At 41.3% G+C, this 26,994-nt stretch overlaps 1 protein-coding gene across 1 annotated transcript in view; it reads right to left on the reverse strand.

Moving 5' to 3' along the window:
- LOC122792406 (G patch domain-containing protein 11-like) overlaps nucleotides 1–26,994 on the reverse strand; it is a 339,605-nt gene that overhangs the window by 237,126 nt on the left and 75,485 nt on the right. The window contains exon 4 of the mRNA XM_044060194.1: nucleotides 23,962–24,070. Within this exon, the coding sequence (XP_043916129.1) occupies nucleotides 23,962–24,070 (109 nt within the window). The remainder of the gene's footprint in view (nucleotides 1–23,961; nucleotides 24,071–26,994) is intronic.

A 26,994-nucleotide genomic window follows, 5' to 3' on the forward strand; every position in this document is an offset into this window, starting at 1 on the left:
GTTAAGAGAGTATGACAATCAGTGTGCTTTTTCCCATGTTTACATATGGAAATGACTGGGTTAAGACCCTAGGCATTATCCTGTAACACGTTTATTATAAAGTATGTAAATGAAGGAATACTGAATATTATAAGGCTTTTTTTCTGGAAAACAAGGTACCCTCAGCAGTTTTGTATCTGGTTAGCATTTCACTAGAAGTCAATTTGATAAAAAGAAATGGCTTGGAGAAAATGTTTTCTGAAAGCATTAAAGTGTTTTCTCAGCTGGGAGAGCTATAAAGATAGACAAAATCAAATAGCACTTACTAGGGTTGGGAGGGTGGCCTAATGGTTAAGGTGTTTGCCTTACAAACACAAGGTGCAGGGTTTGAGTCTCACAAGGGATAACTGGCTAAGCTTAAAATGGCTCACAAGGGCAGTTAGCTTAGTACTAACCTATGAACCTATGAACCTATAATAGCACAGGCTGTACCATGCATCTTAGCATGATTAACTTTTCTTTTTGGTTAAGTCTAGCCTGTCTGTGTGTCTATCAACTTAGAATATTTTTTCTAATTAGGAAGCAAAATCTTCAATAGTTGAAGATGTACATAGACTTGTGTGTTATTACTAAGTTAACAGGATTTAAGGGGGTTTAGGCGGGCTTTGTTATGTTTGATGGATTTTAAAAAACAAAAAGTAATGGAAGATGTGGCATAGGTGCAAATGGATAGGACAAGAAAACTGTATAAAAAGACCAATTTGCCGAACAGTATGTTGTTGTGTCTTTCGGCTTTTCCCAGTTAGGGGTCGCCACAGTGGAACTTTGGTCCACTAGTAATTGGCAGTGGATTTTTACGTGCCGAGTTGCCAGCCCTGACACACAACCTTCAATGAAGGTATGCCCATTTACGCATGTCTCCACACAGAAGACGCTCTAGCTGAGAATCGAACAGGACAACATCTTACTAGGAGGCGACAAAGCTACCACAGCACTGCCAAACAGTATATGTATGTAATATAAAAGTTAGAAGTAGACATTTAAGAAAAAAGCAGATATAAATAACTATATAAGAAAATTATGCTTTCTGTAATCTCTTTCAATCTGAATGGTCTTACAGATAAATATAAAAAAGAAAGAGTAGTGAACTATATTAAAAATGTAGAGTGCAAATAGCTATGCTGCAGGAGACACACCTGGAAAGAAATGAACATGTGAATTTGATAAAGAAATGTTTTCAGGATAGTTATTCAGTGGAATATCCGGGGCAAAGGAAAAGAGGAGTACTTACATTAATTGCAAAAGGAGCTCCAAGAGTGATAGAACAGGGAAAAAAAAGATAATAATGGAAGATACATAGTACTAAGGGGCTACTGGTTAGGGAGGAGGATTACACTGGCATGTATTTATACTCCACCTAAAACTGCTAAAATAGAGATCAAGAAAATTCTGGGAGAAATAATCAGCTTTCAGCAAGGAAGTACTTATAGGTAGAGAATGGGATTTGGTTTGCAACAGTGAAAATGCTGATGCAACTGTATACGTAACACCCTCATTCAGGGTGTTTAACATCCTACTCACATAGTAGTTTAGTTAAAAATCAACTAATGCGGTGTAAGAGAAGGATAATTTCTTCTTTAAAACATACGTAAGACACCGTTGCAAAGCTGTCTGGACCTGAGCCTTAGTTCTTCATAAACTCCTGAATATCATATTTAACATAATTCATTGCAATAAGGGCACATCTGGTTTATTAAAGGGGTATGACTCTTTAATCCTCTCCATAGGTTCTAACAGACCTTGCTTTAACAATAATTATACATTCCCAAAAAGTAAATCTAATATATCTATAATGATTTAATTATGAATATGAGCTTTACTTCCATCTGTGTTGCAAATTTCTGTTATTAATTTCTGATTATTCTGCTTATTTCATTGTGCTTTCAACTCCATACCAGTTTTATCAGAACAGAAGTTTTTGTTAAAACAATACTTCCACAGATATCATGCAAATTCTGCTCTAACAATTGCCTTAATTCCATTTTATCTCTCCATGCATTACACAAGTCTTCTTGCATAACCAAAGACTTGAGCAATTTTCCATGATACACTTAGTAGCAGATGAGGAGCAGATCTACCATGTTCACTATTCAGTATAGCAATGAAAGCCCCCAGTACGACATTTTGTAGATATTGCAGGCCATTTACTATAATATCTAAAAAAAAATCCAATAATCGTGAAATGATGCACAAATTGACTCTATTGATATAATTTAATTTCCAAAAGAAACAGATATGAGAAACACCCCATCTCTTACACCTAGATACACATTATTAATTACATCTGAACAAGACTTCTTAATCAAAACAGGAACCCCTTCAGGGCCAGGACTTGTTAACTACTTTTTTATCCATTTATATTTAGAGGCCATATTCACACAACTCATCATCAAATGCGACCCCTGAAGCTAAATTAAATTTTCAAAACTTTGTTAATGTTTTAAATATAGAACATACATATGTAGCAATAAATGTCATGCTTAGAATACTACAATCCAAAGCAATATTTATTGTTAGAGATGAAAAATATTTTTAACATACCTTCCATCCACTGAGAACCAAACGATAATACCAAACAGAAAGTTTTGGTTTTTCTTACTTTACAATGGTAAGTTAAAATTTTCTGTTAGTGTTATCCCTTACAACCAGCAAAAAATGAGTAGTAAAAAGGAATAGGGAAAACACCAGGCACAGGATTCCCAAGCACTCCAAAAGCCACAGCAGGCTACCCATCTATTTTAAAAATGAATGGTCTTTTACTCACGTCTAGAACTCCACAAGATTTAGTGCTTTCATCTACTGTACCATAGACTTCATCAGAATCAATTAAAAACATTCTTCACTGATATTTATACCATTTTCAAGCCAATGAATTCATTAATTAACAGCAACTACTTCATTAGCTAAAGTAGATAGTAGATATATGTATATGAGTATATCATTGTTATAAATACGTCACACTATTATATATGTATTATATATAGGTAAAGTTTCATCTTGTTATTTGAACTTATAGTATGTTTAACACATAAATACATGTCTTTGGTATAAGATTTTTAATATTTTTTATGAGTAACAACAGTTATTCATACAGTTTATTTATTTTAGTGTGTTACATTTGCAGTTTTTTAGAACTGGGACTCATATGGTAGTTTGTTGCTGTTGCTTTAAGCTAATGAAGTAGTTGCTGTTAATTAATGAATTCATTGGCTTGAAATGGTATAACTATCAGTGAAGAATGTTTTTAATTGACCATTCACCAGGAATATCAGAAACATTGGATATTCTTGTTCCATCTAGCTAAATCACTTTCTTACAAATAGCTGCAGCTAGAGTATTTTCTTTGTCAATGTTCATGGCAAATTTTATAATAATGGGGCTGGGTTCTTTAAAAGTTAGAGTGGAATATTCGTTTAGGTTGATTTGCCGAACTCCAACTCATATGTTGAGTCTCTTTCATCATGTTTTAGATATAGAACATTCTTGCAGAGTAGCAGCCAAGCCTTTCTTTCTATTCCATTCCTCTGGTACACCTAGCACCCTTAAATGTTCCCTTCTTTCTCTTACTTCAAATTCTACCAATTTAGCTTGCATATACAGGCTTAATTTTTTTCAAGCTTTTTAGTGTCTGTTTTACAAAGTATTGCAGTCAAAGCTCATAGCATCATTTTTATCTTTCTACACCTACTTTTTCAGTTTGTTTTAATTCCAAGTAGTTCATAGTAGACACAAGCTTCTGTAAATGAGAAATACTGGCCAACTTTGTTTCTAACCCAACTAATGCATCACAAATAATTTGCAGTTTTGGAGATAAAACTGTTGCTAGCTGCATATTCATATTCTGATCGCTAAGCTGCATCTGCTGCATATATGACAACATATGTAAAAGCCACAGTATTTTCTTGAGCACTTATGTCACAAAAGAAGATACTGCTAGCACAGCTATCTGGAATTTTGTAAATAACTCCATGTCATTTGTGACTATCAACATGATTCATATGCTTGTGTTGCAAATGTATTAGAACTGTATGTTATGTGTATATCAAACTGCTGGTACAGAAGTGTGTGCTGAACAGGGCTTGCACAGTACTGAGCTTAAAAGTAGTGTATCTTACTGGAGAAGAACAGGACTGTACCTGCACTAGCATAACTGTTTAGATATATATATTTTAACAATGGAAACTGGAACGCAAGAGCTTAACTTCAGAAAAACAGCTGAAATTAAATTACTTTATTGCCACATAATAAAATGATGTTATCTTTCAGTTTCAGTGCAGTAACAGACACAATGTCTAGAACTAGAGGCTTTCTGTGTTGTCTTGGAAGTGTTTTATTGTTTTATGACTTCCAGGACCTGAAAAGATCTGAGAAAAAGCCTTGTGTATATATTTTAACAGGTAGATGCTAAATGCTACCAGCTGCATCAGTGGTTGGTTTTCACCTGGGATAAAGTAAAATAACAAGAAGCGAAGTCATTCTGTAAGCTATCACAGCAGTAATATTTGGCATATTAATTCAAGAACTCTCAGAGAGACTGAACATTTTGTATTTTGTCTTTGACCTGACAGCATCAGCTGGAATACCCATTCACCACGTCTGCTTTGCTTGCTCTGAAGTAAGGGTATAGTAATTCTCTTAGATTCAGTCAGGAATCTAGTGAAGTATAGTTTAGATGTTTTCTTTATTTATTTGAGACTATCCTGCAATGTTGCTTTAAATATTTCCTGTGGTTTTGAACTCTAATGTTACTGTGATTATATACAGAGTATTTTCTTGTTCTTGTATTATTTATTATTAAATATATTTAAACCTTTCATTGTTGCTGATATTTGTGAGACATTTTAAGTTCTGAGAATACTTGCATATTTATTTGGTGACACTGTATAGGCCACTCCTAACAACCTTGCTCTTGGTCAAACTACCATTTGTATTAATAGCAACATTACACAGTAAGATAGGACACCCTTTGTTAAGGGCCTTGAAGTAGCTGATAAGAGTTGGCTGGTGGCAGCAATAACTACCTTATGGTCTGGGCAGAAGGGGCATAGCTAGTAAACCTGTGCCAGCCTCTACCAGGTGTGTGTGTGTGTGTGTGTGTGTGTGTGTGTGTGTGTGTGCAAAACAAATCTCTAAGACAGTGTGTGTCAGCTTCTTGAGCAGGGACACAAAGCACTGGTTGGACAGAAAGGGTGCTGGATGTCTTAGCTTGGCCACTCAGCTGAGATCTCAAGTCTACAGCTGTGCCAGTGGAGAGTCTTAGTGGGGATCTGGAGAAAGAGGGAGAAACCAGCCCCACACTGACTGTGGTCTCTGTGTGTTCTTAATGAAAACTCCACTTGATGTAGAGAGCTGCATCTGGAAATACTGTGTGTGTACCTGTCGTCATCCCAATGTATGTCTCCCACTGGTGCTAGTGGTGAGGATTGAAGTTCCTTGATTAGTGGGTCAGTGGTGGGGCATTAGAACTTACACAGGCTGTGCTCATATTTTCCTTCTCATTAACAGGATTTAATTTACTTTCATGGAGTTCATCTCTCAGTGAAACTTCACAAACAATTAGCTATTGCAGGAATGGAGGATTTCTCTTAAAAGGATTCTGAAGTGGTGTTCATGGCAAGCAATTGTTTTGACAATCACTCTTGTTGCTTGGATAATAGCTATGGCTTCACTTATTAGAACATTGTTACTCACTTCTTAATCTCTGGGTATGTCTGAGCAATATCTTATTGATGTTTTACTATTTTTTGTCTTGGGCAAACTATCAGAAGAAAAAGCACATTTCTAATCTTTATTTTTATCTTGCACAGGGGCTCTTTTTAAAACTGTACACATTCTCCCATTGCAACCTGCATCAGAATGCTGACAGCTACTGCTTCCTGAGAGAGTGCATTACATTATACACATCTTTAAACATCTTCCTGAATTTTGATACTTTATTCAGGCCTATACTGATTTAAATAGATCTTAAATTCTTTGACAATTATATGATGAGCATAGTGTTAGCAAGGAAAAGCAGTATTCAAGCTTGGGGGCAAAAACATTTTTTTTCTGAAACAGTTCCACTGGAGACAGTAGGTGTGATATCTTGTACCAAAACCTTTTGCATGGAGTTAGAACTCTACTTGTGATGTTATCTATGGAGTTGTGAATGTAAGCAAAGGGTCAAGTGCCATGCATAAGTATTTGCATTCTGACATATCAGGGATAAGATTACCCTGTATGTCCTCAAGTAAGATTTGTGGTAATATTTTCTGTAGAAATAAATAGAAATAAAAACGTGCTATTTATTTTTTGACTGATCAAAAATTTGTTATTGACAGACCAGTGGCATAATTTAGAAACACTTGTACTTGTGCTTATAATTTAGTATGTAATTTTCAGCTTTGGGGAATAAAACATCATCTGCATATTATAGGAGCTCAAGTGTAAGTATCTCAACTATTAAGTAGTAGATGAATAGCAGGAAGAGTGAGTCTAACACAGAGCCTTGCACCAGTGTCTTCTTTAGTGAATCCTATTTTTGTATTATAAGGCCAAAGTATTTGAGTTTTAGTTTTTATCAGATCTTCTACTGAGAATCTGTTTTTTTTACTTTCATAAGGTACCGATTGGTTTGATTTTCAGGCAGGCCATATAATTCTCAAAACTTTTCTCTAGCATCACAGTTCAAAAGCACTGATTTCAGACTCTTACAGCCATATGTTATTACTGGGAATACCACCATTTAGCTAAATGGAACTCTGTTAACAATGTGTTTTCTTTACTCCTTAAAATGCTATCCAGATTTAATATAGCTTTCCATCCAAGAAGTATCTTTTAATTTCATAGTTGTTATCACAGAAAAGTTTGAGCTCAGGGAATAAAATCTGCCATTGCCTCCACTGCTTGCCTACCTATATTTTCAGAACTGACAGGACTAAATGACATTTAAATGGAGCAGCAGACACTTTTTGGACATTCTACTTTCACCTTCATCAACAAACTCTTCTACTCTTCCTTACTTTTAGTCAGCAGGGTATCATGATCTACATATCTGAGATTGTTATGGTTTCTCCTGGTATTTTTGATTCCAGCATCTGATTTCTCTTCCCAAACATTTCACGGGATATATTCAGTAGATAAAGTAAAGAAGTAATCTACAGCTGCATATTGTTCTGCCTAAAGATTCTTCAAGAAGCAAAAAAAGGTGAGCTGGTATCCTTATTTCTCTTTGGACTTACCACAGTTTGCTATTACGATCCACATCCTCAAAGCAAAAGTAAACATTTGTCTGGAACGTTTACTTTCTCTATTATTCAGCAGATGCTGGCAATTTGATCTCTTGCGTCTCTGTCCCCTATAAAGCCCAGTTGTACATCTGGCAGTTCTCACTCAATATACTGTTGGGGTCTGGCATACAAGTAGAATTTCTGCCCTTTATTTTGGGTCTGGAATATAAACTGACATTTTCCATTCCAAGTACTATTGCCAAGCTTTTTGAATTGCTGGGAAATTCCATACAACACTAAATGTAACAGCATCCTTTTGAAATAATTTAAATAACTCATCTGGAATTCCATGACTTTCTGCAGCCTTGTTATCAGCAAAACTTTTTGGGGAGCCTCATACTTCACACTCTAGGATATCTGTCTCTAGATAACAGAACGTACCTTTGTACTAATCATTTATACTGGGGTCTTTCTTCACAATTCTTCCTTGTACTCTTGCCACCTTTTATTAATATTTTCTCCTAGGTCCCTCTCATCGTCTCTTACCTTGTTCATTTTTAGTTGGAAATTTCCTTTAATGTTGCCAGTCTTGTTGAAGAGATTTTTAACATTACATTATGTTCAAGTTCTTAGTACTGTCATTTAAATATGCCTCGTTATCTCTTCCGGTTATTTTCTGAAACTGCATTCAGTTTGAAATACCTTCATTATTTCCATTGCTTTTTACTCTCTTTTCGCAGTTACTTCTAAAGCCTCCACAAAGACATTTTGCTTTCCTAATCATCTTTATGTTGGGAATATTTTTTTTTCCATCACATGGACATCACAAACTCCAGTCCATAGTTCTTCAGCCACTCTATTCACCAACTCTAATCCCACAAATCTGTTCTTTAACTCCAATATATACACATCTGGATTATGAGCTTGTGTTTAGTTGACCTGGTGATTAATCTAGATTTCTTTCTTTCTTTTTTTTTTTTTGTTACTGCCATCACATTCTCTTTAGTAAACTGACTCATTCTTTTACAGTACACTGGGAGTGACAGCACCAAAGAGGGGCCATCAAAGAGGTCGCCTTTAGGGGTGGATTGAAATTTTACCAGTTTGCAGCCCTAAACCCCACTGTGCATGCCAAGTAACATGCTCAAGACTCTGTGTACAGTGGGGGTCAGTAAGGATGTGTAACACCCTTCAGTGAGTGAACTAATATCTCAGGACAGCCTTGCACCTTTTGAAGCCAGTGCTCCCTATGCCTCTTCATTCTCCACTAGAGATGCAACTACAGTAACATGCACCCTAGGAATGTGCTCCCAAACCCTCCTTCTAATGAGGGATGAGCCTGCAAGGCCAGATCACTCCTCTCTCCACCCCCAAACCAGCTTCATCAGGTGCTGGAACCCAAAATCAATCTCTAGTCAAATGAGTCACAATCAGGACTTTATCCCTCTATGCCAATGGAGCTGACTTTTTCTTAGCATAACCAAATTCTAAACTTTACTAATAAGAAGTTGATAGTCTAAGCCACAGTCAACTCCAGGTTTTGCTTTTTCTGACAGTATCTACATCTTCCGTCTCTTACTGTAAAGTATATAATCTATTATCTGATTTCAGAATTAGTCAATTGGTGATTTCTTTTTGTAAAGCCATCTCTTAAGCTACTGAAAAAGAGTGCTTGCAGAATTATACTAGTCTATGTCCAACTTTACTTTATACTCAGACAAAACTTCCCAATTACTCTTTGACTACCAACTTTAGCATTCTAATCCCCTACGATGAATGTAATTATCTTTGCGGTGTTATTTCCAGACGGTGTTTTAGATCTTCATAAAACTGGTTGACTTTCTCCTATTTTATATTTGTATATGGAGCATAAGCTTGTATCACTGTAATACTGAATTGTTTGCTTTCAAGTCTTAACAGGATCTAAGCTACCACAGAGAAAATAAAATTATAATATAATTTTAACTTATCAACAATAAGGGTCACAATCACTGCTCATAAACATCTTCACATTAAATTTATTTACACCAGTTTATGTATAATTCAAGTGAATTTGCCAGCTTGCATATCTAGCTCACCATATACAGTGGTTAGAGGACTACAAACCTGTTCTCTGAAAGAGTGGCTGACATGAGCAGGACATTTTTTTCCATAAATCAAAAGCTGTACTACATGAAGAAAAATGAAAGTTATGTACTTACCAAAATGTTAGAGCCCTGTTGTCTGATTTTTTACTGGTTCAACTATGGGTTGTCAGATCCGATCAGATTTGACCTTGGCACCAAATCCTAAGCTCTTTGGTTCCAGGGCTCCAACTCCTCCTCTGTCCATAATTCCCTGAACTCCACCCTACTGCTTCAGATCGAGTTTGCTCCCTGAAAAATTATATCCAACAGGAAATCACTATAACTATACTCTAGTGACACAACCCTCACTCAGGACCAGTTCCACAATGTAAGTAGCAGAACTGTAAGATGCTGGCAGTAATGACAGCTCATAGATTGGGAATGCCAAAATCAACTGGTCATCGGAGTTCTACTTGTGACAATTTGGCATACGGCAGGTGGGAGAGATACTGAACTGGATAAAAAATAGACTTCATGGATCTAATGTTATGGTAAGTACATAACTTTCATATCCAGTGTTGTCAGTTTTCATCCAATTCAACTACGGGACAGATTCTTAAGCATATACGCAGGGCGGTATCAAGTAAGGACATTCTTTAGGATGGTGGAGCCAAAAGATGAACATGATCTAGACTGTTCATCCAGTCTATAATGGGATACAAACGTATGAACGGTTGACCAAGTAGCTGTTGCACAGCTATCATCAATAAGTAATCTACAGGCAAATGCTGTAGAGATTGCTACTGCCCTTGTGGAATGAGCTTTAGGTTTACATTGTAGAGACAAACCCTTTTTACTGTACACTAATGAAATACAATCACATAACCACCTAGACAGAGTCATTTCAGCCACTGCTTTACCCAGTTTTGACTTAGAGAATGCCACAAGCATTTCATCTGACCTTCTGAAAGGTTTAGTTCTATAAAGACAAAACCTAAGCTGGTGATGGGCATCCAGCACATGAAGCATGGATTCACCTTTATTTGAAAATCGCAAAAAAAAAAAAAAAAAAAAGACTGCCAGGTTTATGCCACTTTAATAAGGAAGCATTAGTTCTAACTGAAACCCTGTCCTTATGAAAAAACAAATACAGTTGTTTGCGGGATAGTGCTTGCATCTCTGATATCCACTTAGCTGAAGTGACAGTCACCAGAAAAACAGTTTTCCAAGACTGGAACTTTAAATTCTCTGATGCTGTTGGCTCAAACTGTGGCTGAGTCAATGCTTGTAACATGACAATAATTTCCCAAGGAGGGACCAGGTCTCTGATAGGTTGAAGGAGAAAGGTTCCCTTCAGGAAAGCATTAGAAATCCTCAAGGAGGCTACAAATGAGTTGTCCTGGCCTATATGAAAGCTAAAGATGGCTGCCAACTGAACTCTGATAGTTGAGTAATTGGACCCATTCTGAAAAAGTTCTGATAAAATTCTAGCATAAAGGGAACAGGAGATTAAAAGAGATATAGACTATTGGATGCTGCGCAAATGGAAAACCTATTCCATTTACTATGGTATATTTTATTAGTGGCATGTTTCTGGGAAGCTGACAGGATCTGAACAACTGAAAGCCTGGCATCTTTGGCTAATAAGAAGTTATGTACTCACCATAACGTGTGAAAAATGAGAAGCAACTAAGAACAATATCCAAACACACCCGTGGAGACAATAATTCAACTGCTGCAAAAAGATGGTAAAAGCAGGTTTAATTCCCAAACGAATCCTTTAGCACAGAGAAAAAACACAGTGGAGACAAGCGCTTTCGCCTGGACAATTCCAGGCTTTATCAAGTCAGAGTAAAAACAAACTGTGAAAGCACTACCTATATACCTGAATCACATGCTTAAATTGATTGTTAATTAAACAAAACAAGCTAGTAGAGAATAATTTAAAGACATATACCATTTCCTTTTAGCTTGTTACTAAAAGTCTATTGGGATGTAAATGTTTGTGTAAACCAAAATTGATTTCATATACAAATATATTAAACATATGGTTGCCCTAATTTCAAACTTGCTTTTATGGTGCTTGAACAAGTTCATCCAAGTAGTAGGGGTGGAGACTGGGAATCCACCCTGGAATTTAAGGAATTAATCTGGCAGCTTAGGCTTGATGCTAGCAGTATACCTGGCATGAATGAGACGCTAAGCATAGGGCCAGTTCTCAAACTTAGAAGAGCCAGATTATAGCTTATAACACACACAATTTTTTAATATAGGTTGACATTTTATACAACAAATTCAGTAGCTGATAGTTTGGTTGTTTGGTGTACAGACAACATTTCGTTGTCTATTACAGTTTTTATGCTATACTCGTAGGCTTAAATGTTGTTTTTAAAAGTTTTTAAATGTAATGTTTTAAGAAAATGTGTTATTGTACAGTATATGTTTAATATATTTGTATATGAAATCAATTTTGGTTTACACAAACATTTACATCCCAATAGACTTTTAGTAACAAGCTAAAAGGAAATGGTATATGTCTTTAAATTATTCTCTACTAGCTTGTTTTGTTTAATTAACAATCAATTTAAGCATGTGATTCAGGTATATAGGTAGTGCTTTCACAGTTTGTTTTTACTCTGACTTGATAAAGCCTGGAATTGTCCAGGCGAAAGCGCTTGTCTCCACTGTGTTTTTTCTCTGTGCTAAAGGATTCGTTTGGGAATTAAACCTGCTTTTACCATCTTTTTGCAGCAGTTGAATTATTGTCTCCACGGGTGTGTTTGGATATTGTACTCACCATAACGTTCCATCTGAGTAGGTGGCTTCATTTGTCTGCAACCTGGGGGTCTTGGATCCGATATCGGATCCGGGCCGGCAACTATTTATACAGCTATGGATCAGAGCTCTAGCTCCTCCCCTCACCCATAATCCCCTGCCAACCCCAGTTGACCTCAGATCAAGTTTGCCCTCCTATATACCTGAAAAGGTATCCCAACAGGAAAAGGCAGGAATAATACCACCATCTAACTCTTCTGAAGGCCAGGGGGAAGGAGGGGGGGATGGTTGCAGACAAATTAAGCCACCTACTCAAATGGAACGTTATGGTGAGTACATAACTTCTTAATCTGGAGTAGGGACTTCATTTGTCAGCAACCTGTGGGACAGCTACCTGAATCTTGGGCGGCCATCATGGAAGGATGTTCCGGAGCACTGCGGAGCCAAAGGATGCTCTCCCTCTGGAAGTGACGTCCAGTTTGTAGTGGTTAATAAAGGTATGAGACGAGGCCCAAGTGGCTGCCGAGCAAATATCATCCAAGAGGACTCTAGATCTGAATGCAGTAGAAGTAGATATGGAGCGAGTGGAGTGTGCACGGACCCTTTGAGGTGCGGGCCTCCCAGAAGCCTCATAAGCTAGAAGAATACATTGGAAATCCAGTGTGATAAGGTGACCTTCAAAACGGCTTTACCTAAATTGAACTTGGCAAAGGAAATGAACAGCTGATCAGATTGTCTGTGACCAGCAGTCTTATGAATATAGACATGCAGCTGCCTGTGCACATCTAACGAGTGCAGCTTGTATTCTCCTTTATTTTGATAATTAGAGAATAAAACAGGAAGATTGATGGACTGATTGATATTGGTTTCTGAGGCCACCTTAGGTAGAAAGGATGGATTGGTCCTGAGGTACACTCTATCCTGATGAAAAACCAAGTAAAGGGGTTTTACGGAAAGAGCTTGAAGTTCCCAAACTCTTTTCGCAGAAGTGATGGCTACCAGGAATGCTGTTTTCCAAGACAGGTATTTAAGATCAGCCGAGGCAGCTGGTTCAAAGGGGGAAGCAGTCAAGGCCTGAAGAACTAGCGATAGGTCCCAAGGGGTATGGCTTCTTTGATAGGGGGCCTGAGCAGAAAAGTACCCTGGAGGAAGGTTTTACATAGTTTAGTTGACATCAAAGGGCCTGTCTCATGTCCTATATGGTAATGGGAGATGGCTGCCAATTGTACCTTGACTGTCGAACAGCTAGCCCCTTGCTGAAAAATCCCGGTAAGGAAGTCCAAAACGGACGTTAGCGGAGCAGTGAAGGGATCCAAATTATGATGTTCCAGATGGAGAAGCGCTTCCATTTACTGCGGTAAATCTTCCTGGTGGAAGGTTTATGCGCTGCCACCAAGATGGCTTTGACTGGTGAGGAGATACCGGGAGTCCTAATTAAGAGTGGAACTGGAGAAGCCAAGCAGTCAGCTTCAGGTTGTCCAGATTCGGGGTCGGTAAGCCTGATGGGTGGGAGATCAGATCCGGGCTGGGATCCAGAATCCAGGGAGGATTCACCAAGTGAGACCACAGGTAAGGGAACCAAGTTTGTCAAGGCCAGAATGGGGCAATGAGGATCATCTTGCTCCCCAACCGAGAGGCTTTCTGTAACATCTTTAGCATTAGGGGTAGAAGAGGATAGGCATAAAGTAGACCGGGCGGCCAAGCATGCACTAGAGAGTCTCTCGGGGCTTCCTCTGGTGGGGGAATCAGGGCGAAGAAGTTGTCGCATTTCGTATATGAGGGAGAGGCAAAAAGATCGCAGCAGGGTTGCCCCCATTTTGCAAAAATCTGCTTCGCTACTCGGGAGTTGAGAGACCACTCGTAAGGGGAAAGAATAGTGTGGCTGAGTTTGTCCGCCAGAATGCTGGACCGTCCCGGAATGTGCGTTGCGATCAGAAAGCGGTTGGTGGAGATCACCCATTCCCACACTCTCATGGCCTTTCGGCAGAGAGGATAAGACCTGGTTCCCCCCTGTTTGTTGATATACCAGACAACTGACATGTTGTCTGTCTGTATCACAATAGTTCCGACAGGAAGAAGGTTGTGAAGTGCTTGCAACGCCAACAGCACTGCCCTCATCTCCAGAACATTGATATGCAGGGAGGTCTCTGAGTCGTTCCAAGTGCCTTGGACTGTTCTGCCTGAGCAATGCCCTCCCCACCCGAGGCGAGAAGTGTCCGTGGTCACCGTTACGAGGGGAGGTGGAGCGCAGAAGAGGCGACCTGTATGGAGGTCTGGGGAATGAAGCCACCATAACAGGGCCCTCCTGCAAGCCTTGCTGACGGAGACAGGGTGATTGAGAGGAAGAAGCTGGAAGGACCATTGTACTTGAAGGGTCCACTGTAGTACCCTCATGTTTAGGTGAGCGCACGGAAGGAGTGTAATTGCCGCTGCCATAGAGCAAAGTGCCCTCAGGACCAATTCCGCGGGTGGAGCTTCTGATTGGAGGATGGCCCGCACATGTAAACTGAGATTCTGTAGTCGTTCCGAAGTGAGGTAAGCTCGTAGACTTCTCGTATCTAACCTGGCCCCTATGAAGTCTATCACTTGTGTCGGAGCAAGGGAGGATTTGTCCATATTGATCATGATGCCTAACTGGGGGGCTAGGCGAAGAAAAAAATCTCTGGCTGAGCAGAGTAGATGCCTTGTTGGGGCGGTCAGGAGCCAGTCGTCCAGGTATGGGAAGACCTGCATTCCCTGAAGTCTCAGGTGGGCCGCTATCACTGCTAAAACTTTGGTGAACACCCTGGGGGCTGTGGTGAGGCCAAAGGGAAGGACCCTGAACTGATAGTGGCTGGCTACCAGCCGGAAGTGGAGAAACCTCCTGGATCGTCTGTCCATTAAGATGTGGTAGTACGCATCCTTGAGGTCTATTGAGCACATCCAGTCATTCTCCCACAACAGGGGAAGAATGGATTGAAGAGTGACCATTCGGAATTTCTCCTTGGTTACCGACAGGTTCAAGAGGGAGAGGTCTAGAATTGGTCTCAGGTCCCCCGTCTTTTTTGGCACCAGAAAGAACCTGGAGTAAAACCCTAATCCGAGCTGGTCTGGGGGGACGGGTTGGATGGCCCTTTTTTCTAGCAGCTGCTGGATTTCCACGGCTGCAGCCTCCCTCTGATCGGGTGGTACATCGGGGAGGTTCTTGAGTCTGGGAACATGAAGCATAGGGATTTTGTAACCTCTGGATATAATCCAAAGCACCCAGCGGTCTGACGTAATGGACTCCCATGCCGCCAGATGCCTCGAGAAGCGCCCCCCCGACTGCCTCCAGAGTGGAGCAGTCGGGCAACCCTTCAGGGCTGTTGCGTGGGCCGATCAGAGAAGGATTCTCTGGACCCAAAATTTCTCGGTGCCCCTCTGCCTCTAGTACGGTGTCCTCCCAGTCCTCCTCTGCCATGGAAGGACTGGTTGTCCGGAGCAGGTTGGGAATGTTGCGATTTCCGGAACCACATCTTCTTCTGTCCCTTTTGGTTCTTGGAAAAGGACCTCTGGCGAGCAGAGAAGCGGACTCCGATGGCAGACAATGTCTTCCCATCCTTCTCGCTCTGGACAAGTGTCTCGCGAACGGTCTTGCCAAACAAAGCAGAACCATCAAAGGGGGCATTCGCAAAGGACGCCTTAAAGGGCTCCGCGAAGTCACAATGTTGGAGCCAGGCCTGGCGTCTCATAACTAGGCCCACTCCGCTAGCTCTAGCGTCTCCCTCAGTTGCGTGAGACAACAGCCGCATAGTGGTATTAGAAACAGATCTCAGAGTGGCCATACGAGTGGAGTACAATTGCTTGTCCTCCCCCGACATGGACTCCGGGGGGGGAGCAGCGTATTCTTTAATAAGATCGCGCTGCATCCTGATGAAATGTGCCATGTAGTTCAGAGACCTTACTGAGAAGGTCGCTGAACTGAATACCCACTTCCCAAGGCGATCCATCAAGCGAGACTCCTTGCTCGGAGGATGGACCGAGGGGCTCTCCTGAGCTAGTTCCATCTTAGTGGCTGTCACCATCAACATGGCATCTACAGGGGGACCCTTGCTCCAGTGGGGCCGGTCTGCGGGGGGGCTCAAAATCCTATCCGGGCGCTTGGGAATAGGCTCCACAGTGTCCGGCTCCTTCCACACCCTGCTGGTCACAAGGTCCACCAGGGGGTCGGCCGAAGGGGACACCCAAGAGGTAGACGGGCCTGCTTCGAATGCCTCAAGGAACACGGACTCGTCGGAGGAAGCCTTGGGGGCAGACCACCCCCCCCCTGAGCCTGAGCATTTCCATGATGTCTCCAAAGGAGACATCCTCAGGGGGTGATCTTGGGGAGCCTTCCCCTTCATCCAAGTCCGTGTCCTCTGTTAAGGACTCGGGGGAGTCCAAGTGTCTCCTCTTACACTTATGCTTGCAATGCACTTCCTCGGGGGGGCTGTCCGAGGAGGTCTCGCCAGCAATGTCCTGTTCCAAAGGAACAACCTGGGACATCGAAGCAGGCTGTCCCTGTGGCCAGGTGATGGAAGCCTGACCCAGCAGAGAGGGAGTGCAGGGCGGAGCCGAGACAATGGCCGGGGGTCTGGATGTTCGACAGAGCCCTCTCCACTACATCGAAGGCCGAGGGGGGGCTGCTCTCCCCTGGGCTCCGAGAGCCGACTCCCACTCGGATCCGATGAAGGGATCGGAACCGTCGCCGAGACAGTTGGATCCGAGGGACCAGTGTGCTCCGACCTGGACGGAGCAGAAGGCACACTGAATCCCTCGGATCCGAAGCTCGGGCCACGGCTCTGAGAGGTCGGATCAGACGATGAAACCGACAGACTCGAGGGTAGGGTCGGATCCGAAGTATCCAGTACTGTCGGCGCCGACCCACCCCCGGCTCCAACGCTGCCGGCTCCAAGTGCTCCGAACCCAGAAAGCAGGTCGGAGAAGGAGCTATCTGAGCAAAAAAGGGTGTCGAGCTCCCCCCCGAAGGGAGGGGGGGGAGGCAGGAGCACTCCCATCTGCAGCTGGGCCTGGATGAACCTTCTCATCAATCACCCGGTCCAAGTCTGCATCAGACAGGCTGTAGGTGGATCTCGACGAGGCCACCGAGGCAGGCCTGCAGTGCCGCCTCGATGACCTCGACGGAGATCGGGTCTCCTCCTCCTCCGGTCCCGGGGAGAAGCAAGGTGATCGGAGCAGAGGAGGAGGAGGAGACCTGGAAGCCGTGGAGGGAGAAGCCCGCTTAGCTGGGGGGGCCGAAGCGGAGGCCTCGGCCCGCCGCTTGCGGTGCTTCTCCCTCCGTTTCTCCCTCCTGGCCTCCCTATCCTCCGGCGCTTTAGTGCGAGTTTGAATCCTGGCTGGAGGAAGGGGGGCAGGTGTGGCCACCACCACAGGCTGGGGAGGTGCCACGGGAGTAGCGGAGGCCGAAGCAGACTCCGGGGGCAAAAGTCCCACCAGGACCAACTTCGACCTCCGCTCTTTCAGTGCCCTGGGGTTGAACCCTGCACAAATTGTGCATCCTGAGGACAGGTGTTCAACCCCCAAGGCACTGAACACACCGAGTGTGGCCATCCGCCGGTGAAAGCTTTTATCCACACTCGGTGCACTTAAAAAAATGGGCTTTGGGGCCTCTGACATTTTTCAAGAAAAGAAATAACTACACAAACACACCAGGCTCCAAAAACACAAGCAACACACACACACACACACTACGACCAGTGAGGGGAGGAAATACACTAAAAAAGAATAAAATTAACAAAAGGGGATCCTAAACACACACACTATTTAAGAAAAGAAAGATTTTTTATTTTAACAAGTTTTTCTTAAAACTTATCTGAAAGTCGCCAGGAGCTCTGAAATCCAGCTGTCTCTTCTAAGAGCGGCAAACTAGATCTGAGGTCAATTGGGGTTGGCAGGGGATTATGGGTGAGGGGAGGAGCTAGGAGCTTGGATCCATAGCTGTATAAATAGTTGCCAGCTCCGATCCGATATCGGATCCAAGACCCCCAGGTTGCTGACAAATGAAGTCCCTACTCCAGATCATTAGATTTGGAGGACCCAAGTGGTTAATTTCATGGCTTTCTGGTTTGGTGGAATTAGTCCAAACTGGTATGTCAATAGGTCCAGATACTGATCCAGCTCCCATACAGGATGTACTACAAGAGGCCACAGGAAGGGAAAGAATATCTGATGAGGCCAGAAAGGGGCAATGAGGATCACCTTGGCTTTGCACGTTCTTGCATTCTGTAAAAACGTATTCATTAAAGGCAATATGGGAAAGTCAAAAAAGAGACCTGGGACTCAACTGTAGACTAGAGCATCCCTTGGTAAATTTCCCTGCGGTGGGATCAGGGCAAACTAACTGGTGCACTTGTGGTTTAGATGGGACACACAGATCATGTCAAGATTGGCCCCTGTGACTGAAGATCATGGCTATCACTGTTGGATTGAGGGACCAGTCATTAGGCATTAAGACAGAGCTGCTCAACTAGTCTGCCAGCACAATGGATGATCCCAGGATATGCCTTGCCATTAGAAAGAGCCATGAAGACCTAGCCCATTGCCAAACTCTCAGGGCTTTATGGCACAGGGGATTGGAATGGGTTCCTTCTTGTTTGTTGATGTACCAGATTACAGACATATTGTCTGTCCGCACTTGGATCACACTTCTGGGGAGGACTGTCCTGAAAGCCCTGCAAAGCTAGAAGGACCGCTCATCTACAAAACACTCATGTGAAGGCCGACCACTAAATGTCACCAAGTGCCCTGGACCGTCTTCCTTTCACAACACCCCCACCCTAGAAGGGAAGTGTCTTCTGTCACTACTGCCACAAGTGGGTCCACAAGGAATGAATGTCAGTCTACCACAGAAGACAACATTATCCACCAGGATAGCCTGCAAATTTGAGTAATTCTTATTTTGGAGTAAAGTGGCTGAAACCTCTGTGACCACTGTACTGCTAATGTCCACTGAAGAACTCTCATGTAGAGTAGCTAGTGGGACCATGAGAACTGTGGATGCCATTAGGCCTAATAGACAAAGGATCAGCCTTGCTGGCAGGCGGGGTGGTGAAGAACTTAAATTTCCATGAGGCAGAGGGAAAGCACTCTGCAGCTTGGAAGTCAGACAATCTGTGAGCTTGTGTTCAGGTAGCATCCAATAAACTCTATCTGTTAAGATGGCGTAAGTTGGCTTTTGTTCGGACAAACCATGATGCCTAGATCCTGCATCAGTTGGAGCAGAAGGTACCAATGATGCAATAGGGTTTTTTTGGTTGTAGCAGTAAAAAGCCAATTGTTGAGGTATAGGAAAACCTGGATCCTTAGTAGGTAAAAATGTGCAGCTATTGCTGCCATAACTTTGTCTTCCCTCAGCCTCCCCACAGGTGTTCACCAATGTCAGAGCTCTGAATGGATAATGACCGGCTCCCAGCCAGAAAAGAAGAAATCTCCTTGAATGCTTTTCTATCTTCACATGAGTATGAGCCCTTGAGATCTATGGTGCACATCCAATAGTCCTTCCTCTGTAGGGGCAATATAGACTAAGTGTGACCATCCAGAATTTTGTCTGCATGACATACTGATTCCAATGACTCAGGCCCAGAATAGGCTTGAGGTCACCTGTTTTCTTGGGTACTAAAACAATAAATAAAATAAACCTTGAGTAGACTCTAGATTCTAGCTGGTCTTTGGGGACTGTTTGGATGACTTTTCTAGCAGCTTGGAAACTTCTGCTGCTGCACTTTTCCACTGACTTGGAACATCGGGAACTTTTTTTATTTAACAAGGGGAAGGGAAAATGGTTTAAAATAACCTCTGCATATTATGTTTAGCACCCATGAATCTGTGGTTATGTTTCTTCAGGCATGCAGACATATGTGCCCCCCCCTTCCAACTGCCTCAGGCAACCCTTCAGGGGTGCTGGAAGGGCTTTTCAGATAAGGGTCCATGAAAACTCTGGTTATGTGGTCCACCTCTATACCTCTAGGGCAACTTCTATTATTATTGCCTCCTCTTCTGCCATGAGGGTTTTATCAGGAATTTCCTGGCAAGGACTCTTATTTTCTGCACCACATCTTTTTCCCTGCCTGTTGCTTCTTAGAGTAAGACCATTGGGGAGTGGATAACTGGATGCCTACTGCAGAGAGTCTTACCATCTTGCTGACTCATGATCAGCATTTATTTATTTTAGGTCCAAACAGGCTGGACCCATCAAATAGGGACATGAGCTAAGTAAATTCAGTGTACTGAGTGCAAAGGTTACTGAAGCATATATCCATTTCCCAAAGTGGTCCATACCCTAGATTCCAAATTAGGGGGATGGACCGAGGAACTGAATTCAGACAATCCCTTCTATGTGGCTGGCGCTTCAACCATCACATCCACTACAGGACCTTTGCTCTAATGTTCCCTGACTGCAGGAGCAGGTAGGGTCCAATCTCTGTTTTTAGGGCTAGGCTCCATCATGTCAGGGTTCTTTCATGCCTGTTGAGCCATCAAATCAACAAGTGATAAACAGGCAGCATCAACCAGGATAAAGTTGAGCTGGACCCAAAGGTTTCCAGGAACATGGACTCCTCTGGAGAAGGATCATCTGTGGATCCCCCCCTCTGTTTCACCAATTCCAGGATCTCAACGAAAGTAACATCCTCAGAGGGGGATTTTGGGAAGCCTTCAGCTTCATTCAAGTCTGTGTCTTCAGTGATGGACTCAGGAGTAGAGTCCCAAGTGCTTTTGTTTGCATGTCTGTTTTTTATGAAATGTCTGAGGGAGAGGATCAGAGGGTCAGAATCAGACTGGAAGCTTAAAGCAGGTTGCCTGGGAAGCCTGTAGTATCGACTGTACCTGTCTGACAGAAGGATATGAAGCAGAAGCTGATTCCAGTCAGGGTTTGGTTTGCACCATCCTGGGTGAAAGCATCTTTTCCCTCAGTACTGAAAGGACCCATTCAAAATCCACAAAAGCTGAGGATGCAATGGCACCTCCAGCACCCTCCTATCCTTGGACAGGAAGGAAACTTTGGAGTCAATAGGCCTTGACCCCAAGGCGGACCTCTGTGCTGAGCTATCCAACACTGAAGCACTGGGTGGAAGAGAGAGCTCCAAAAGCTTTGGAGTCGAACCCTCCACTTGAGCCCAAACACCAAACCTTCAGCTCCGAGACTCCTCCAGATCCAAACATGATGGACCCGAAAGAGGAAGGGAACTTGTCAAAGGTCAAAGTCACTTGAGTTACTGGCTCAAGCAAAAGTACTGACACCAATGGGCTAACCAGTAGAGGAGTAGATGGACCTGCACTTATTACACTTCCAGAGAATGGTAAAGACAGAATCCTGAGATATATCTGCATCCTGAGAAACCTTCTCATCATTCTGTCAATGTCCTGCTCAGTCAGATTTCTCAGTGACTGGGATGACAATGCCACCAACGGTGGTCTGCAAAATATCCTCTCTTGAAGTACTGGAGAATGCATTGTGGGACTGACTGAAGTCAGTGAAACCCAGACTGAGCAGCAGATGTATGGTGCCTAAAGACGGTCAGCTCTGAAAGCCTCGGTACCTTGGGATCCAGTCTGGAAATTAAAGATAGATATGGAGACTGCTTACGGGAGTTCCAAGCCTGATATTTCTTTGATCCTGTCCTGTTTTGAGTCCTTGCCTTCAACTTTAACTGCCTTCTCCCTGGGTTTCTTCTCCTTCGCTAACTTTTATCAGTTTCAGTTTTCTTATTTGACATTTTAACCTTTAAACAGTTTGTGGTGCTTATATACATTTAGTCTCAGGCAATATATACATGATGTAAATAGTTTTTGTTTTCTTTTTATTGAAATATGTATTTTTAAATTCAATCTTCAAAATGTTTTATTTACACTGTTATACTAATTTAAAGGAAATAAAATATTTTTGAGAAAAGTAATCTGGGGGGTTTGGAGGTAAGGATCTGAGTAATAAAGGCTTCTAAAGTTGTATGTTGGAGCATCCCTGAATACTCTGGAGGCCAGAGAAGGTAAGGTCTCATTCTTAAGTTATAACAGCTGAGAGGCAAGTACATTATTTCACAGGTAGCCAGTAAGATTTTTCAAAGCTTTTGCAATGGTATTCATTTCTTGAGGACAAAGTGATGAATCTACATATGGTATTTGAGATGGTTTGGATGATGGATTAATTTCGTTCAGAGGGTGCAACAACAGAGAGACCATATTCTATTGGAGCCCATAGGTTACTTTTACCTATAACATTCCTACAGTGCTGGAAAGAAAAGAGAAGATCCTATTAGCCCAGAGTAGGAGAGAGCTGACTTTTTCGTGTGTGTATGTATGTATGTATGTATGTATGTATGTATGTGTGTGTGTGTGTGTGTGTGTGTGTGTGTGTGTGTGTGTGTGTGTATAGTCCAAGAGGGATGGAAATTTAGAAAGGAGTCCCAACGAAATCCTTAGGTATTTCAATACAGTGATGTTTTCCATAGTGTTGGTCAGATGACTGATAATTTGTAGATGTCTGGAGATAGAAGTGAGTTTTTGCATAGTACCAAAAAGCATTGTTTTTGTTTTAGAGGAGTTAAGCAATAATTGTTTATCATTACCCATTCAATAAGGACATGAAAATCAGCCTGAAGTTAGAGCTCAAGAAAGGAGTGGGACAGAGAATGACTGGAGTGGAATAGGACCATGTCAGCAGCATACAGTGATGAAGATGGAGTAGGTCAAGAGACAGTGTTAATAAAAACAGAAAAGAGAAAAGGCGTTATAATAGATTCTCGGGGGATGCCTTTTTGCTGAGGTTGAGGAGTTGAAATTCACTGTGAGGTCACACTTCTAAGATAGTTTTTAAACCAGAGCAGCGTGTCATTGTTAGTGCTATTTCAGTGGGATAGTCTAGAAGTGACAAGACGAAAAGCTCTAGTGAGCCTGACAAAAATGGCTCCAGTAATTAGGCCTTGAATGTTATCTTCAATTCTGCTTGTCTCTGGCCTCTTCAAAACATACAATTTTTTCATTCGTAGTTGACACCAAGATCCCGCTCAATCTAAAGCTTTTAATGATCTGCAGAGGGACCAAAAGAAAAATAAGAAAGCCCAAAGGTGTCACATGAAATAGGGTCTCTTGACCTACACATTCTTTTATTTTTCTTATGCAATTGGTTAGCTGTTATTCCAAGTGAATAAACTTTTTTCTTCTTCATCCTACTTACTTTTAAAATTACTTTATGACTGTCTTATGCAATCTTAAATTCTCAGGAAAGAAATCTTAGCAAGTACACATCAATATTTTCAAAATTTGTAGATTTCTTAACATTGTAGTCATTACTAGTGATAGATTGCTAAAGTTACAATTAAATAAGAACTGTATGGTGTATTTTCCATGTCACACAAATGCTTCATCGTTGCCTGCCGAAGAGATTTTTTTCCTCTTAAATCTTTGTTATGGAACTTAAGTGCAACAATGAATTTAGGATCAACCAGAAAGTGACTGTTCTATTTTTCCTTTAACACTGAGGCAATTCTTTACATTGCGATTTAAGTGACTTAACTTCTCACTTTCATCGCTTGATATTCTTAAGTACAATGCCAAAGTGACATTTCTGTATAAAGCAGTTACCCTCTATTAGTCTTGAAGCATAACAACACAATGTAACACCCTCTGCTCTAAGGAGCAAAGCACTGTGGAAACAGTACATGGCTGCATTCTTACTTCTCTACCACTGAGTCACAGCACATAGTTGTTGTGAGCAAATTAAAAAAATCCGCAGTAGTTTAGAAATACCAATACAGTTTCCACACACTCTTACTACACTGTAGTTCACAGTACATCCAATTTGACTGTTCCTCACAAACCAGAGTTATACAATCCTTTAGGTTGAAGCAGTATAATTATACCTGAATTCTTCTTCCTCTTGTTTTTTCTCCTGCAACCTTTTTCTGATACTTTCCAGTTTCTCCTCGGCCTTCCGTTTTCTCACTTCATCATGTCCTATTCCTGTTCGGTCTTGAATAGCAGAAAGACCATGTCAGTGGCACAAAAAAAAATATAGCTATCACCTACTCCCTCTGCATGAAACACTAATGCCTGCATATACAATATGAATCGGTATACTGCTCATTACTTCAGAAGCATTCTACACAGTGAAGAAGCACATATTCAGCCAGTTTAGTATATCGCATTATTAAAATAGTTTGTCAACTATAAAATGCCTTTGTTCACAAACACAATCTACTTTTTACTTATATCATATGGAAGATGTAAGACTATTTATTATGTATTTTTCTAAATAATCATATTAAATCTCAAGGCTTGTACTGTCAAGTTACAAAATTGAAGACCGAATGGCTGAAAATCCAGACTTAACATACACAAAGTCCAATTTCACAGGAAGATTGCCTTTTGTCCTAGATATGATGATCTCAAGAGTTGGTATACATAAGTTCAAGGAGTGTGAGGGGCTTGCTCTCCATTTGGGGAGGATGCAGGGGGAGCTTGCCACCCTGAATAAAAGAAGTTTAAAGGAGATGAGCAATGTCAATATTCTCTCTTCTGTATTTTCAGCCTTTTCTTTCGGTCTGTCTGAACAGCTGATCACAGATGCTTGAAAAAAAAAAAAAAAAAAAAAGACTAGTACGAAAAAAATCAATAGGACCGGACCTCATACTAGCTGTACTTGTATATGATATCCAGAATGAAATCAATCAAGTTCTTTACTTGATATTTATTAAACCATTAAACAGATATGAAGTGCCTGTATTATGGAAATATTTTCCCAGTTTATAAAAGGGTAATACACTAGATATTGCCAATACGCCAATTAGTTTGACTTCGATACTTTCCAGACATTTTGAGAGATGCTTACCAAATCTTTTATCGAATCTAAACAACCATGGTGACAATTATGACTTATATTAATATGATTTTAGCCAGGGTAAATTTACACCAACTAAACTGGTTGGGTTTTAATACCAGATTACTTTGGCAGTAGATTCAGAGCTTCCATTTGGAGTACTGTTTTTAGATTTGGCTAAAGCTCTTGACACCCTCTCTCAGTATTCTATAAATCTGGCATAAAGGCATTATAATTTAACAAATATTTGGTAAACTGGATCAATAACTACCTTTCTGGTTACATTTAATACACATCTTTACAATGAACTCATTCAGATTATCTACCTGTTACATTAGGTGTACATCAGGGCTTGGGCTTGGGACCATTCCTGTTAGTTTTTACAACTAGTCCTTCAAGTAGGCATTGCTGGATTACATAATATGATGGTGATTGGGGGGGGGGTCATAGCTAACACTTCTGAGTACTATTATGTCATACACAAGTTTTAAATGGTAAATTTCCAAGATGGCTGCACACTCAGTACCAACTTAATTTCAGCTCTTCCAGTATGAAAACAGAAATTTAGAAAAGAGGGCCAGTGTTTTTTTTTTCTTTTTTGGGGTAAATTTCAGTTTCCGGCTAGTAAGTGCACTTCCTGTATGCCAGCAAAGGATAAGTTTAGAGAAAAACCCTACAGCTGTTCAGCAAAAAACAGTTCAAGCTCCAGCTTTGGTGCAAGACATGACTTCCAGTAATCTAAAGGAAAAATTAGTCAAATGTGCTCAGAGCTGATTAAAATAAATCAAACACTGAAGGTTTGTTGAATATGACACTGCTCTAGAAGAGACATTTCAAAAACTGGTAGAATTAGAGGACAGAGTACATAGGAAAAAACTGAGATGTTCTGCTGTACCACAGAAACTGGAAGGAACAGATTATTAACTTTATGAAAGCATAAATAAGCAACTGGACTGGTACTCCACGGCATGCATTGTAAATTAAAAGGGCACATCATGTGTAAGCTCCAAGCCGGAATGTGAGAAAGCAGCCAAGACCTCTAATAGTAAAGATGCAATACTATCAGGAGAAAGAGAAGATTCTGACAAAACTGCAGCAGAAGGACAAAGCTGGAGACAGAAGAGTGTTTGCAGAAAATGATTACTTATTGTACACCTGGCAGAACAGGAGTAAATTTATTTCAGCAATCATGGAATGTTGAGAAGCAGGTGTGAGATTCAAGCTGCCATAGCTATCTTCAGAATATTTTTTATTGGACGGTCAATTTGATGCAGAATGTGCTAAGGAGGAAATACAAAATATGTCCAATGAAAAGTGAGCTATCAAGCAGAAGGAGACTATGCTTTTCATTCTTCTGATAATAAAGCTCATAGAAAGACTGCCAGTGAAAACTCTTCCAATGTGCAAAACGAAAATGCTTGAACGAAAAGCACAGTAATTAACTACAAGAACTGAGAGCATCTTGGAATTGAACCAGAGTCTGGAGTTGGGGATAGAGATGAACAGGAGGATGACCAGCAACACGGAAATTAGTGAATAAATGCAAGATTATAAAGGATCAATCACATTTGTGAAATATGGCTGCACAACATAAAGCGGAAAGAATGGACTTTTGTTAACTCTGTTAAACTTCTGAAGGACTGAAAAGCATTAGCCTCACTTTATGTCATTAATGTCTGAAAAGACACTAAGGGGAAGTAAGGAAGAAGGAAAAGGGTAACTGAAAGTAAAACAGTTTCTGCTCTTAGCAGTTTTTTTACAAAACGTTTTATGATATAAATTACATGTTACACAATGAAGTAGTTTCAGTTTTTTATGTGAACGTTAAACACGCCTTTTCTTTCTTTTTTTATTTCTTTTGTTCCTTGTTTTCTAGTATTGAGAAATATAGGCATTACAATGCAAAAAGGGGGAAAAGGGCTGGACAAAAGCATGATTAAGTTAACAGGTTGTAATATTGGGTTATTGACATAGGGGATTGGATGTAAAAGTATAAAGATCACATTGTATGTACAGCTGATATGTTCTCTCTTACTTTTGCAGAGGTGAATGTATGGATTAAGACTCCGCTTAAACC

The sequence above is a fragment of the Protopterus annectens genome, chromosome 1.part2 (assembly GCF_019279795.1).
Source record: "Protopterus annectens isolate FY-2018-M chromosome 1.part2, PAN1.0, whole genome shotgun sequence".
Classification (NCBI taxonomy): Eukaryota; Metazoa; Chordata; order Ceratodontiformes; family Protopteridae; genus Protopterus; species Protopterus annectens.